Source organism: Pan paniscus, chromosome X (assembly GCF_029289425.2).
Source record: "Pan paniscus chromosome X, NHGRI_mPanPan1-v2.0_pri, whole genome shotgun sequence".
NCBI lineage: Eukaryota > Metazoa > Chordata > Mammalia > Primates > Hominidae > Pan > Pan paniscus.
In genome coordinates this window covers 12,935,982-12,950,413 of record NC_073272.2, presented here as the reverse complement: position 1 = coordinate 12,950,413, position 14,432 = coordinate 12,935,982, and the positions used below count along the sequence as shown (strand labels likewise).

Genomic DNA, 14,432 nt, shown 5'->3' with positions numbered 1-14,432 from the left:
CCTGCCCACAGTACCCTGCCAGCATGTTTACGCCCTGACCTGGAGGGACCAGCTAAGGGTGAGAATGTGACTCGCTCTCCATGCCCATCCCTTGCTTGTCTGGTTAGCTGAGATTGGCCATGCATGCTGTATGTAGATGGTCCTGGGGTTTGGGGGTCTAACGGGGAAACCCTCCATGCATGGAGGCAAACCCATGTAGACTGGTGACCTGTCCACCCAACCTCAATCCATGATGTTCTGAGACTGGAAAGAGAAGCCACCAGGCACTTTTGGATGCCAACTTATGTCAACTGGCAACTCATTCACCCAACATTCTGAACCTCAATCCATCAAACTCCAAGACATACAAAGAGATGTCACTATGTGCTTTTAGACTATTCCTCATCTAGTGAATCACTGATCAGAGTAAAAATTTCATGTAAATAGATACATGAGTATTTTAATGCCTTTATTTGGGACCCTGAACTCAAAACTATCTTCTTAGGGTTGGATTATCCTAGAGTCAAATCTGAGAGAAAACATTGTGGTTGCTTATCTCATTTTTCGGACATATCCAAAAGATGGTATGGTTTTCTAGATTTGACACTGAGTGTCCTGTGGAAAATCACTAAAACCTCCCCTCCTGGGCCCATTTCTCCACCAGTGTTCAGAAATTAGAGTGCTGCCAATTGGAACTGGTTTGTAGGAAGGTAATGCCCACTCAAGAAGCTCCCAGAGCTGACTCACAATGATGGGTTTTAGCCACCATCAGGCACCCTGGTCCTGGCAGACAACCACTGCTCTGACAGTTGTAGCCTGAAAGGTAGTTTTTCTTTCTTTTCTCACTTTTATCTCTAGGTTTCAGGGTCAGAGAAATTTCCTTTCCTATAAACTTTTACCATCCACATTTCCACTACACTACACCCAGATTTATTCACACCCTGTCTTCTTGCAGAATTTCTGGATTATAAGAATTTGTTTTTTGATTTGTGATTTTTATATGGAAAATCTTACAGAACTTTATAGATTTTACCTGATTTATAAATTTGACAAGCTGCTTTTACAATAGCTTCCATAAACTTAGAAATGTTTCAGAAACTGGGATAGAATAGAAAGATTTAGAAGTGGAAAATGGAAAATGGACACAGGAAGCACAGGTGTGTAATGAAGGTATCCACAATGACTGGATGCCCAGCCCCCATTACAGGAGAGACATACTCTGAAAGGCCCTCACAATTCTGCTTCCAAGTCTCTGGAAATTTCTCCGGACTCCAGCCTCCATTCAGCAATCCTACTCTCTCTCTGTTCTGTGTCTTTACTTCCAATTGTATCACCTAAGTGGGTGTATGTGTATATGCATGTGTATATAGTTGCATGTATGTGTATATGTAATATGTGTCTGTGTATATGTGTACATGTCTATGTCATATTTGTGTGTGTGTATATATGTGTTTATGTATATGTGTGCATATGTTGATGCATGTATATGTATGTGTTTATGTCTGAATATGTATATGTATGTGCGTGTGTGTTGGGTATGTATGTATATGTGAGTATGTGTATATATGTTGATCCTGGATTTGCTTCTGACAGATATAAAACAATAGAATGACACTATTTTTTTAAAAATCTATGAACTGCCTATGTTGTTATGAGAGTTCTGAGGAGTGAATAAAACAGTTTTTTTTTTAATCGGTGTGCTTTCATGTGAGAAGATAATTCTTGGACATAGGTTCTTAGGCAAATTTGGCTGCCACTTCCTGACCTCTGCTAAGACAATAAAATGATAGGGAAATATTTTAAACATTTTAAAAGGCTATTAACTCTAAGTAAGAAAGAGCATTTTACTATTGATTTGTAATAATGTTGAACACTATCTACCAAATAAATTCTAGAAGAATCCCAACCCTAACTGCCTCTGCTGCTAGAGAGCATGGTATTCAGCATTCAGTCAGCTCCTTGTTTCTTTCACTCAATCCCAGACTCAGGTCAGGAAAAAGGAGAGTTGTTAACAGTAGCTTAGTACAGTGCCTGCCACATAATTAACTCTGTATAAATATTAACTTTTACTCTCCTCACAGGCCAAGGGGATATTTCACATAAGTATATTTCCCAAACTGCTTGCCATGTGTACTCACACTGTATCTCCTCCCATGGCTGGGATACACTGGGGGGTGGGGAAACTATGAAAAGAAGACATCGTCTCTCATTGGATGCCCCCTCTGTCTATGTCCCTGGCTGTGACCCCAGCCATCCCAAGGAGGTTCAGAGCCTGTGTCTACTATGAGACACCTCATCTACCTCTACCTCCAGGGATTCGCTTCAGCCACCCCCACTGTTTCCTCCCTGATGGAGGGCCCAGCTGTGGTCACTTTGCCGGCTTGACTTAGGAGACTGAACCAGAAGAGCAGAGAACACTACACTGGTACTTCCTACCCCCCTTTCACTTCAAAATGTTCTGATCCACAATGGGACTACACTACATTCAGTTGTCTGGATCCTGCTTAAGGCAGACAGAGGAGGTCCAGGAATCGGCTGGGATGGGGACACCCTTCCTCCTTCTCCTAACTGTGGCCTCAGTCACCCCAAGGTCAGGACCATCACATTCACTCCCAGGGCAGCCAATGCTGCAGTTTTGGCTACCATCTTTGGTTTCCCTCCTGATTTGGCTCTTAGCAGACCTTTAGCCCACTGTCACATCTACAGATTGAGAGAGGAAAATAAGGTTTGGTTATTAGAGGTTCCCAAACATCCCCGTGCATCAGAATCACCTGGAGGGCTTCTTTAAAAAATTTGCTGGCCCCACCCTGAGTTTCCCTTTTAATAGGCAGAGCTGACTTTCAGGGCTGTGACTCCACACTCAGAAGAAGCCCACATTTGGTTTACTGATTTGCAGTGGCCATCTTGAAATGCTTAACGCTTTTTAAACACGGGGCATCACATGTTCATTTTGCACTGGGCTCCACAAATGGTGTAGCCAGTCCTGTCAGTAGGTCCAGAATGGAGCTGTAGAATTGGCATTGCCAACAAGTTCCCAGGTGAGACAGATGCAGCCACCCTGGGATGCACTTCACAACCACTCAATGAGATCTTGCAGACCTGGAAAATCATCCTCATAGCAGTCCTCTGGCTCCTTCCCATAAGATTACGTGATGAGAGTTCAAAGAGGAGGCAAGGAAGGGGCTTCTTTATTCCATGTTGGTAGGAAATGTCCTCAGCAAAAGGGTTCAGGCCCGTGTTTGCCTCAGTTACGGCTGTGGCAGTATCACAGAAGCTGGGATGTTTTTCCCGGGGATATTAACCCCTGCTGGAAACCTCAGAGGAAGCTAGATCCCTGTGAATGCACTTCCTCCAGTTTGCATGCGCAAAACCATTTGGTTAGGAAAGTGTTGTTCAGGCATGTGTTTACCTTCTTTAAGAAATAAAAAGGATTTGTTTTGAAAAATTAAGCCAAAAGAGAGCAAAGACTAGTAAAGAGAAGTGAAGTAAGGGGGAAAAGATGTAGGTTCTGGAACTTTTAATCAATCTGTGATTGTTTCCCTTCAAGATGTTGTCAGGGCCAGTTTTGAGGAGGGTAGAAAAGAAAGATGTTTCCAGGTAAGACTTCCCATGATCTTTTCACGTTGCTCAAGTTCTCATTTTTCTGTTCCACATACGTTTTCACTGTTATTTCTGTTTCTGTGACAACTCATGAACACAGAACTATGATAATGGTATACTAATTAGTACATCATATCAGTTTGTAAGAGCACTAGTGCCTTGTAGAATCATTTTAGATGTATTTGAATAAAATGGAGTCTAGTGAGGGTCATATATTTATTGTTTTTGTCACTACTTTATACATGAAACACTTATTCCCACCGGTGGCATCAACATCTTTATCACATGAAGGATGGATTTACTTACACTAAGTACACTAAGTATTTTGGTGGGATGGAAAAGTTGTCCAGAAAGCCATAATGAACTTCAAGCAAAGTGTCAACCATAGTTTTATCTGAATTATTTTTAATGCAGGATATTGAGGAAAGTGAAAGAGTTATCTACTAGTGTATCCTTACCTAATAGATAGTGAGCATCAGACTTTCACTTAAAAATGGAAGCAGGAATGAGTCCCTGAGGCACTTAGCGATGCCCATTGGCAAATGCAGGGCTCCTTGTCGGTTTCATTCTCACCGTGCCTTCTCCATCATTGCCTTTTCCTGTTATATCTGTTGGGTTTTACTGTCCTCTGCTGGTCATATCGTTGAAACCCTTTCACGTCATGGATGTAGATGTCTTGGAACATTGCTCAAAATGGTCTTTTTGTTTCAGCCCGTGTCCATGCATACTCCTCCAGTCATTTGTGTAATAGCCATATTGTTTAAATCTGGTCACTACTTGTTAACAAACTCACACACCTGTAATTGTCTCATTGTGCCAGAAGCCCTGACATGCTGCAGTCGGAAGTTTCCTTTTCCGTGGGAGGGAGGCATTCATCTACAGACTCCAACAAGGCCTCCAGCGGAGACATCTCCCCTTATGACAACAACTCCCCAGTGCTGTCTGAGCGCTCCCTGCTGGCTATGCAAGAGGACGCCGCCCCGGGGGGCTCGGAGAAGCTTTACAAAGTGCCAGGGCAGTTTATGCTGGTGGGCCACTTGTCGTCGTCAAAGTCAAGGGAAAGTTCTCCTGGACCAAGGCTTGGGAAAGGTAACTGGAGCCTGGCCAGCAGGCGCTGGCCAAAACAAGTGACCCTCCTCTTGTTGCATGTGGCATGGTGTGGGGCTCTTCGGACCTTCTCTTCGTCTCTCCCTTATTTGATGTTTCTGTAATTCAACCTGCATTTACCGAGTACCTGCTGAACGCCTACTCTAGGAAGAGGAAGGTGTGGCGAGCACAGTCGTTGGCTGGGAGGGTCCCTGCAGGCCACACTCCAATTCTCAGATATCTGGGAAATAAACGCATGCCCAGAGGAGCCACTCCTATTCCCAGCTGATTCTTTTTCCCTCCAGCATCCTAGGAACTTTATGTATACTGGATTTGGGTTGCATATTTGCTAGTCTGAGGTGCCACCCAATTACTGCTGTTACATTTCTAAAGAAAACAAGCTGAACCTACTATATGTATGAAGACAACCTTCCAGAACCAAATAGTGTTAGTATCCAATGACAAGAGAGCACTATACTGGGAGTCACAAACCTGCTCTGCCACTTTCAACCTGCAGGATCTCCAGTGAGCGATTGAGCTTCCCAGAGTCCCATTTCCTCCTGCTGTGAAAACTCAGAATGATAACAGTATTTAATTCATTGAGTTTAATGAACTAATCCATGTAAAGCCCTCAACGCAGCACTTCAAATGTAATACGCACTCGATAATACTTGCTGTGTAATCTTGTGTGCATTTCTTACCTGCTCCTTACGCTAGTTGCATCGTCTGTAAAATGATCTCCTGGGAACCTCCTAGGGATGAAGTGAGATAACGCATGTGAACTGCTGAACACGTGGAGGCACCCAGTAGACGTCTGCTGCTATAAATCGTAATTATAATCCCATCATGGGATTGTAGTGAGGATTAAATGAGATGGTGAAAAAGCCTAATGTAGTGCCTTACTCCATAAATATTGATGGATAAGCTAAGGGGATTTATGAGTGAATGCATGCATGAAGAAATCCAGTGATACCAATAGCAAAGTATTCCTGAGGATAGTACAGAAACTCTATTGTTCCTCTAGTTCTGTGTTAATGTGGTTAGCACCTATAAAGCTGTTGTCACCCATCACCCTTCTATTCATTTCCTATAACATGCAAACTTATTATTTTATGGTTCTGGAGGTGAGAAGTCTAAAATGGGTCCACAGGGCCTCTTTCCCTTCTGGACGTCCTAGGGCACAATCGTTTTCTTGCCTTTTCTAGCTTCTAGAAGCTGCTGCATTCCTTGGCTCGAGGCCCCTTCCTCCATCTTTTAAGCCAACAACCTAGCAGCATCTTCTCTCCTACCCCTCTCTTATAAGGACCCTTGTAATTATATTGGCCCCATCCAGATAATCCAGGAAAATCTCCCCATCTCAAGAACCATAATTTAATCACACCTGCAAAGCCCTTTTTGAAAATAACATCTTTGTAGATTTGTGGGATTATGACACAGATATCTTTGGGGGGCCCTTATTCTGTCTACCACGAGCATGATATAGAAAGGGCCTTTTTGTAAATCCCAAGTAGAATGAACACGCTGAAAGGTGGATCTCAATTGTATTCTGTTTTGTATACAACAGGATCTTGAATACAATACTTTGCACAGAAGAGATGTTATTAAAATGTTCATTGATTTTTAATTTTCCTTTTGTGTTATATACCTTTTTATACACTTTTTCCCTAGATCTGTCAGAGGAGCCTTTCGATATCTGGGGAACTTGGCATTCAACATTAAAAAGCGGATCCAAAGACCCAGGAATGACAGGTGAAGTATTAATTTTAAACTTTATTGCATTTACTTTTAAAATTATTTTCTAAAGTTTTCTTTACTATCATTATATTACATGCTTGTCAAACATTATTTGGGAAATGCTGAAAATGGGAGGGGATGAAACTATCCTTAGGCTTTCCACCCAAATATGCCAATCTTTGACTATATTTTTTTCCATTTCCTTTGCAAAGGTTTTCATAGTTACAGTCACTCTGTCTGTGCAACTTTGTATTATTTTCTAACTTCCATTTTCCAGTTACTCTCCATTATCCTTTTTAAGGGCCAGGGGTATTCCACAGAGTGCATAATCATAGTTTACAAACCAATACTAAGTCATTTGAAATTTTTTGTTATTGTTGTAATAAGTTACACTTTCAGGAGCCTCTTTTATGTAATTAATTTTTCAAATTATTAATAGATTCACAAAATTTTGGAAAGCAAGTCAAAGGTTACAAATCCCAAACAGGGAAGTGCGTCAAATATAACAAGGCTTTCCAAGAATCTGGAGGTACAGTCACCTCCTGTGCTGTATGGGACCCACTACCTTACATTCTGTAAACTGTGGATGGCAGGAGATTTTACACTGCTGTGTGCAAATCTCATCAGTATTGCAAGTTAGTGGGTTTTCACTTTTGCTAACTTAAAAAACAAAATTGCATTTATTAATTTGATTTGCATTTCTTTCTTACCAGTATTTTTCAGTGTTTCTATTAATTTGCTGAACTTCCCCCCATTGAATTGTTACTTATATCATTTCCTATTTATGTATGCCAGTGTTTTTTAAATTCTTATGAACTCTTTATATAATAAAGATGTTAACTCTTTTTCCATATTGTTTACTACTTGCATTTTCATTTTTTACATAATTAATTTTATCACTGTCTCTTTTCTGTGAATTCTTTCATAAAATTAATCTTCAGTTCAGCGTTGGATAGTCAGTCATCTGTATGCGTTTCTTTTTAATGTCATTTCATTGTCTCACAGCCTTAATTTTTTTAATCCATCTGGAATACGTGTTATATATGGTATAAAATGTGTAAATTATTTGGTTGTTTTATATTTATATTTATATTCCCTTTCTCATTGTTTTGTAATATCTCCCATATTACATTTTAAAAGCACAGTGCATTTTTAAATGTAATGCCCTCTAGTGCTGATTCCTTTTCTAACTATATCTCACTGTATCCTGTGAAGAGCCTTATTCCATTTTCCTTTCCAGTTTCAGCTGTCACCTGTTTCAGCTATCATTTGTTTCTTTGTAAATACTCACATCTCCCACTCCCCTGTCCCCAACATGGCCTTGTTCTTGTTCCTTGTCTGCTTTTTAAGAAGTGGAGGGCAGAGCAGATTCATAGGAAAATGGTAGTCTGGGTACACATGCCCCAAGGACTCCTCCTTTGCCTTGCAAAATGCGCTGTTATTTCTTTCCCTTCAGTTTCCTAAAGAAAGTTGTATCCTTTAGGGAAGGCTAACTGCTGTAACAACTCCGAAATGGGGCAGTGGCTTAACCTATTACAACTGGATTTCTCCCTCACTGTCCCAGTACAGTGTGGATTGTGAGGGGTGAGGAGGGGCGGGAGTGTGTGAGGGGAGGGAGTGCTGTCTTCCACATAGTCACTAAGGGGCCCAGCCTAGGCTCCACATATCCAGTGGCTCCACCATCCTCAGAGCCCCGGGAGTCTTCCAAGAGTTTCAGAGCCTAGAGAGTCTTCATGCTGGGCTGGTAGTTAAGGGAAGGGGGAAAGCAAAGATCAGTAGGAAGGCATTCGTTTAGTATTTTTTTTTTAATTTTTTTTTTTTTTTTTTTTTTTTTTTTTGTGACGGAGTCTCACTCTGTCACCCAGGCTGGAGTGCAGTGGCGCGATCTCGGCTCACTGCAAGCTCCGCCTCCCGGGTTCATGCCATTTTCCTGCCTCAGCCTCCCAAGTAGCTGGGACTACAGGCACCCACCACCACACCTGGCTAATTTTTTGTATTTTTAGTGGAGACGGGGTTTCACTGTGTTAGCCAGGGTGGTTTAATTTTTTTTAATTTTTTATTTTTTAGTTCAGGCCTAGAAATGGCTTACATCACATCTGTCCACATTTGTTGCCCAGACCTCGTTTCTGTGGCCCTCCTAACTGCCAGAGAGGCTGGAAACTGCCATGTAGGAAGTAAAGGGGAACGATTGGGTGATCACCAAGTCAGCCTTTCCTGCATTGATGGTAGGAGAATATGCATAGTGGCTGGCCTGCCTTCTGGCATGGAATGGGGTACTTGAGATTCAAGTAACTTCATTGATGCAATAGAAACATGAAAACATTATAATTTGTATCTCTCCTGGATTACAGATTGCATTGAACAAGAAGGGAATGCTTCTTTCACCTTCTGGATTCTGAAAAGTTTTCCCAGCCATGTAGAGGGGCCCTTTCCTGAAACACAAATTGGTGGCAAAGCCAATTATTAATATAGTCTGACGTCTCAGCTAACCTGTCAGAGTCTAGGCATATGAATTGAGCCGATAATCAAAAAGCATTTGTCTTTTTTTGTTTTGCTGGGAAGGTTGTTTTCTTCAGGTAGCAGCAGCTAAGAGCATACTGTGCTGTTTCAGTTTTAGAAGTCCGGGGGGACGTCTTAGAAGTGGGAAGGAAATAACAGGATTTGAATCCCCAGCAAGGATTCTACAAACTGATTCCATTTCTTGGGCTTTCTCTCTGGCTTCCAGGTTCCTCTGGAGACATTTTTGAAAGCAGCTCCCTAAGAGCGGGGCCCTGCTCCCTTTCTCAAGGGAACCTGTCCCCAAATTGGCCTCGGTGGCAGGGGAGCCCCGCAGAGCTGGACAGCGACACGCAGGGGGCTCGGAGGACTCAGGCCGCAGCCCCCGCGACGGAGGGCAGGGCCCACCCTGCGGTGTCGCGCGCCTGCAGCACGCCCCACGTCCAGGTGGCAGGGAAAGCCGAGCGGCCCACGGCCAGGTCGGAGCAGTACTTGACCCTGAGCGGCGCCCACGACCTCAGCGAGAGTGAGCTGGATGTGGCCGGGCTGCAGAGCCGGGCCACACCTCAGTGCCAAAGACCCCATGGGAGTGGGAGGGATGACAAGCGGCCCCCGCCTCCATACCCGGGCCCAGGGAAGCCCGCGGCAGCGGCAGCCTGGATCCAGGGGCCCCCGGAAGGCGTGGAGACAGCCACGGACCAGGGAGGCCAAGCAGCCGAGCGAGAGCAGCAGGTCACGCAGAAAAAACTGAGCAGCGCCAACTCCCTGCCAGTGGGCGAGCAGGACAGTCCGCGCCTGGGGGACGCTGGCTGGCTCGACTGGCAGAGAGAGCGCTGGCAGATCTGGGAGCTCCTGTCGACCGACAACCCCGATGCCCTGCCCGAGACGCTGGTCTGAGCCCGCACCCAGCCGAGCCCCCCCTGCCCCGAGCCCCCCGCCCTCCAGCCCAGGGGGGACCGTGGGTGGTGGCCACTGGCACACTTAGTGTTCTTCTTTCACACTTCTCAAAAGTGACACAAGAGAAATCCCGTTCACCTACAGAGGTAGAGCACTCACGCCCCCGCCATTGAGAATAAGGTTCCATTGCGTAGCCAGCCTTAGGAAAAACAAACAGAACCCAAACCAGATGGCAGTGTCCAATCTAAAAACGTCCCTCTTGGCTCTATAATATAAGATACAACTCTTGCTTGGTATAGCCTAACCGTATTTATGTGTCTTCGGTTTTGACTATTGTGTATTCTGTAACAGATTATGTATAATCATATATGATATATTCACAAAGAGAAAACAAAAGGAACTTTTTAAAAAAAATCACTTCACTTATATTAAGCAATGAGATATACTAAACAATGAGATTCTATAGAATTTTCTAGGATGTGCACAAGCGGGTTTCTGTGCTTTTGCCATAGCTTTATAACTGGGGATAACCCTTCCTTCGATACCAAACACTAACAAGAGGAAGCAGAGTATGAGAAGCCATATTTTTACATAGGAGTCAGATACAAAAAAAAATCACTGAATGCTTTTAGATATTGAATACGTTTTCAGGAAAATGCTAAATCTGATAGATTACAAAATATATTTTTAGAACTTGTTTAGAAAGGATTCAGTTAACACAAGAAAAAGGCAGTGCCTCACAAAGAAATTAAGAAGTTGTCCGTCCCACGTTACATCAAATTCAGTTTTATATAGGCCATATATAATATATATTTATAATGTATAATTTTTATGTATTTTTCAAAATTACAAACTGGAATCCAACTATAAAGTGTTTAAGAATCTACATAGAATATTCAAATTATAGAACATGTTTTTTCCCTTTGCCCCATAATCAGTATTTGCCAAATTACATGCAATTCCTTAAAAACTAAATCACATTTGGTAAAAGGCCTACAGCTTTGTACTTACATTGTGCCAAAGGCTGAGGAAATGTTTTCTTTCGTAATTTTATGTGTATTGTAAAATGTTCTACCGTACTTTAGTAGTTTGAAGTTTTTCAAGTGCATAACTATTTTTGACCAGCAGATGGCGATACGCTTCAGTATTTTATGCAATTTTTTTTCACTTCTGAAGGGAAAGTGTATTATAAAAAAAGATTTTTTTTTTTATAAAACATGCTACTCTTAATTTTCATGTTGGTGATGAAATTTCCAGTGGTGTTTCTTAAGGTTCTATCTTGTGCCATGATGAATAAAAAGTTAAGCAAAGGCTTTGTTTCCTGGCTTTAAATCTCTTGAATGAATTTGCATCACATTTCAGACATATTCTTCACTATCCACAGATCCAAGTGTAATAAATCATGGCAATTCTATGCATATACATATATAGCAAAAAGCTGGTTTAAAAATATCAGATGGCTTTGGGACATCAACTCAGTGACACCAAAGCATTTAGAAATGTATAATAATTTGTTGCAAGTAAAGGCTGATTTCCTCGACTGTTGAAGAGGTGGTTTTCTACAGGACTGAAACTCAGGTTTCCTGAGTTTCCTGAACTGTGTTGGGCAGCTGTTGCCCAACGCAATTCCTGTTAAGCTACACCTGCTCTGTGGGCCTTAGATGCCTAATTTGCTTCAGGGCCGAAATAATAAAAGCTAGAAGTGGCATGTGGTATTTCTTATTTGGGAATGGTTTGAGATAGCTTCAGGCTCTGTCATCCGGTCCAGCACTTCCACCACTGGCTGGGACTCAGGGAGGATTTGCCTGCAGACCTCTGGTTCTTCCTGACTGCCCACACTCAGCCAAAAGTTGTCAACAAGATCCAGAGGAAATGCTGCTTGGTTGTGGATCGCAGGTGGCTTTTCTGTGCCACCTACTCTCATCCTACTCCTGGTGATGCTACTTCCCTGGCTTTGAATTTGACCATGATCTGATCAGTTCTTTCCCTCCTTCCTAGATTGGATGGCCTGATAAATGCGACTCTCTTTCTACCATGTTCTTGCTAGAGTAGTCCTATTTTTAAAAAAACATCCAGATCAAATGGCCCTGAAGTTGATGCCTATGTCAGAAAAGGCCACGAAAAGTATGTCCATCTGTTAATAGATCTAAAATAAGCAGTCCAGGAAACAGGACTCACAATATCTTTTACATATATCTCAATATTCACTCTCCCTCTCTTTGCACATTTAAGCTTAGGGGCCATATCTTTAGCTTAGTGAGTTACAGCTTGTTTCTTTTTCTTTTTTGAGATGGAGTCTTGCTCTCTCACCCAGGCTGGAGTGTAGTGCTATGATCTGTGCTCACTGCAACTTCTGCCTCCTGGGCTTAAGCGATTCTCCTGCCTCAGCCTCCTGAGTAGCTGGGATTGCAGGCGCACAACACCATGCCCGGCTAATTTTTGTATTTTAGTAGAGATAGGGTTTCCCCATGTTGGCCGGGCTGGTCTCGAACTCCTGACCTGAGGTGATCCACCCGCCTCGGCCTCCCAAAGTGTTGGGATTACAGGTGTGAGCCACCGTGCCAGGCCTTGTTTCTTAAATGCCTTTATCATATTGAAAATAAGCAGTTTAAAAAAAATCATACATGAAACCCAAAGACCTGAGGGAAACTATCCTTTCTAATACCTTATAAATTACATAATACCTGACAAGAAAAAAATAAAAAACTCTTTCAAGCTGGCCAAAATGCCTTTAAAAGGCTGTTCAAGTCACTCATTCCCCATGAACAGACAGCTTCAACAAGCATGAAAAAAGCTTCAGTGTGTCACATATGTTTCTCCATCTATGAATACTCTGACATTGACATTGAAACAATATGAGCCATTGTTTTTGTGTCTCTGGCAAAGGGGCCAGAATGGGGATGGCAGAAATGGCCAAATACGAATTTGTCTTGATCCATCTAAGTAGCTATTACCATATGTTTGTTGTGGGTTTTTATAGAAAAAAAAAACCCCTCTTATACCAATGGAATTTGTGCAAATTGAGGAAATTTCTAAATAAACCCAGTTTGCTTCTTTTCTTATGCACATTTTAATACACATCTGCTTGGCAGAGAAACAGCATTGGGATTAAATATAAAGGGACGTCAGAACAAAGTCCAGGCCTGTGGGGTATGTCGGTTTGATAAGCAAACTGGGGGAGGTAGATTATACTGAACTGAGAAGAAAGGAAATGACTGAAGAAGAGTTACACAGAGGTTAAAACAGGACATCTCAACTGAGAATTTTAAAACAGAACTAAATCAGTAGCAAATGTTCTTCAAGAGAAAAAAAAAAACAAACCAAGGGAAAATTTCGACAAAGGTTGGAATTCTTCTTCGGCACAGTCAAGGTGACAGATGGTGTCATGGAGATGGCAAACGGCAGACCATGGTTTCTGGGGTACCCACCCCGACCTGGTGTGACCCTCAATTCACCAAGGTACATCCAGTGTCAGCTCCAACTGGAGGCCCCCAAGAGGTCGCCAAAGGACTAGAAGCATCTCTAAGTTCAATTCAACCAATATCTTTTCAGCTTAGGGTGACCAACTCATCCCAGTTTCCCCAGGAATGTTCCGACTTTAGGAAAAAACAAAAAAGTCCCATATCTGGGACACAGGCCATTCTGTGACTCGGCAGGGTGGGGAAAGGTGGCATGGGGGATCCAGGACACTTGACCTTGGCATCTCTCAAGTAGGGTAGCCAAATAAGATACAGGACACCCAGTTCAATTTGAATGTCAGATAAACAACTGATCTTGTATTAGTAACAGTGTTCCCATTCAATACCTGAGACATAATTATGCTAAAAAAATTATTCTTTATCACACATATTGCATGGGACATACATTAAAAAGGGATTCGTTGTTTATCTGACATTCAAGTTGAACCTAGCACCTATTTGCTAAATCTGGCAACCCTAATCTCCAACCTTAATACCCCACCCATTCCCCAGTGATCTGTTTGACATTCTCGCTGAATGTCCCCTGGATGCCTCAACCATCCTGAAGGACCAGTAAGCCATGTTCTCACCAGCCACCACTCCCATCTTTATGCAGAGCACCGCTTCCTGCTCCCCACCAGCAGCCTGGCCTGCGATCCCCCTCTTGTTGCCCTACCGTGCACATGTTTACTGTTTGTCCACCCCACTCAGAGTGGGCCCTTCCATCTCTGGCCTCCCACCCCTCCTCCATACTGCCACAGTTTATAGTTCTGAAGCGCACATTATGTCAGAGGCCCATCACCGCTGAAAAACCATTGATGCCCTCCTGCTCCCAGATATACAGGACAAAGTCCATACCCCACCATAACATCAACATACTCCGCGATCTGGTCTCATCTACCTCTGCCTCTTATCTCTCCCAAGCATGGCACCCCATACTCTGGCCATGTACAGAAAACCTCATTCCCATGTGCAGAGCACACTTTTGCATTTTTGTTCCAAGGGTATCAAATGCTCTTCCCTGCTTTTCCTACACAATTGGAAGCTATTTTCCCTGCAAAATCAGCTCAAACCTTCCCTTCCTACAAACATGATTCTACACAGCTTATTCTGGCCCTTTGCCATGTGGCAGTGTGAGCAAGCATTGCTGTGCATTACAGTTACTGTCTTATTCTTTTATAT

At 42.8% G+C, this 14,432-nt stretch overlaps 1 protein-coding gene across 6 annotated transcripts in view; it reads left to right on the top strand.

The window, feature by feature from the left end:
- The window catches only part of ARHGAP6 (Rho GTPase activating protein 6), a 525,552-nt gene extending 514,450 nt beyond the window's left edge, over positions 1-11,102 (top strand). For 4 of the 6 annotated variants that reach the window (XM_003805673.7, XM_055106117.3, XM_063601880.1 and 1 more), the window contains exons 11-13: positions 4,400-4,668; positions 6,334-6,414; positions 9,125-11,102. In XM_003805673.7, the coding sequence (XP_003805721.1) occupies positions 4,400-4,668; positions 6,334-6,414; positions 9,125-9,792 (1,018 nt within the window). In that variant the 3' untranslated portion in view covers positions 9,793-11,102. Of the gene's footprint in view, positions 1-4,399; positions 5,495-6,333; positions 6,418-9,124 lie in introns of those variants that run through there. The other 2 variants (XM_063601879.1, XR_008622709.3) reach the window with 2 other exon arrangements.
- The last annotated feature ends 3,330 nt before the right edge of the window (positions 11,103-14,432 follow it).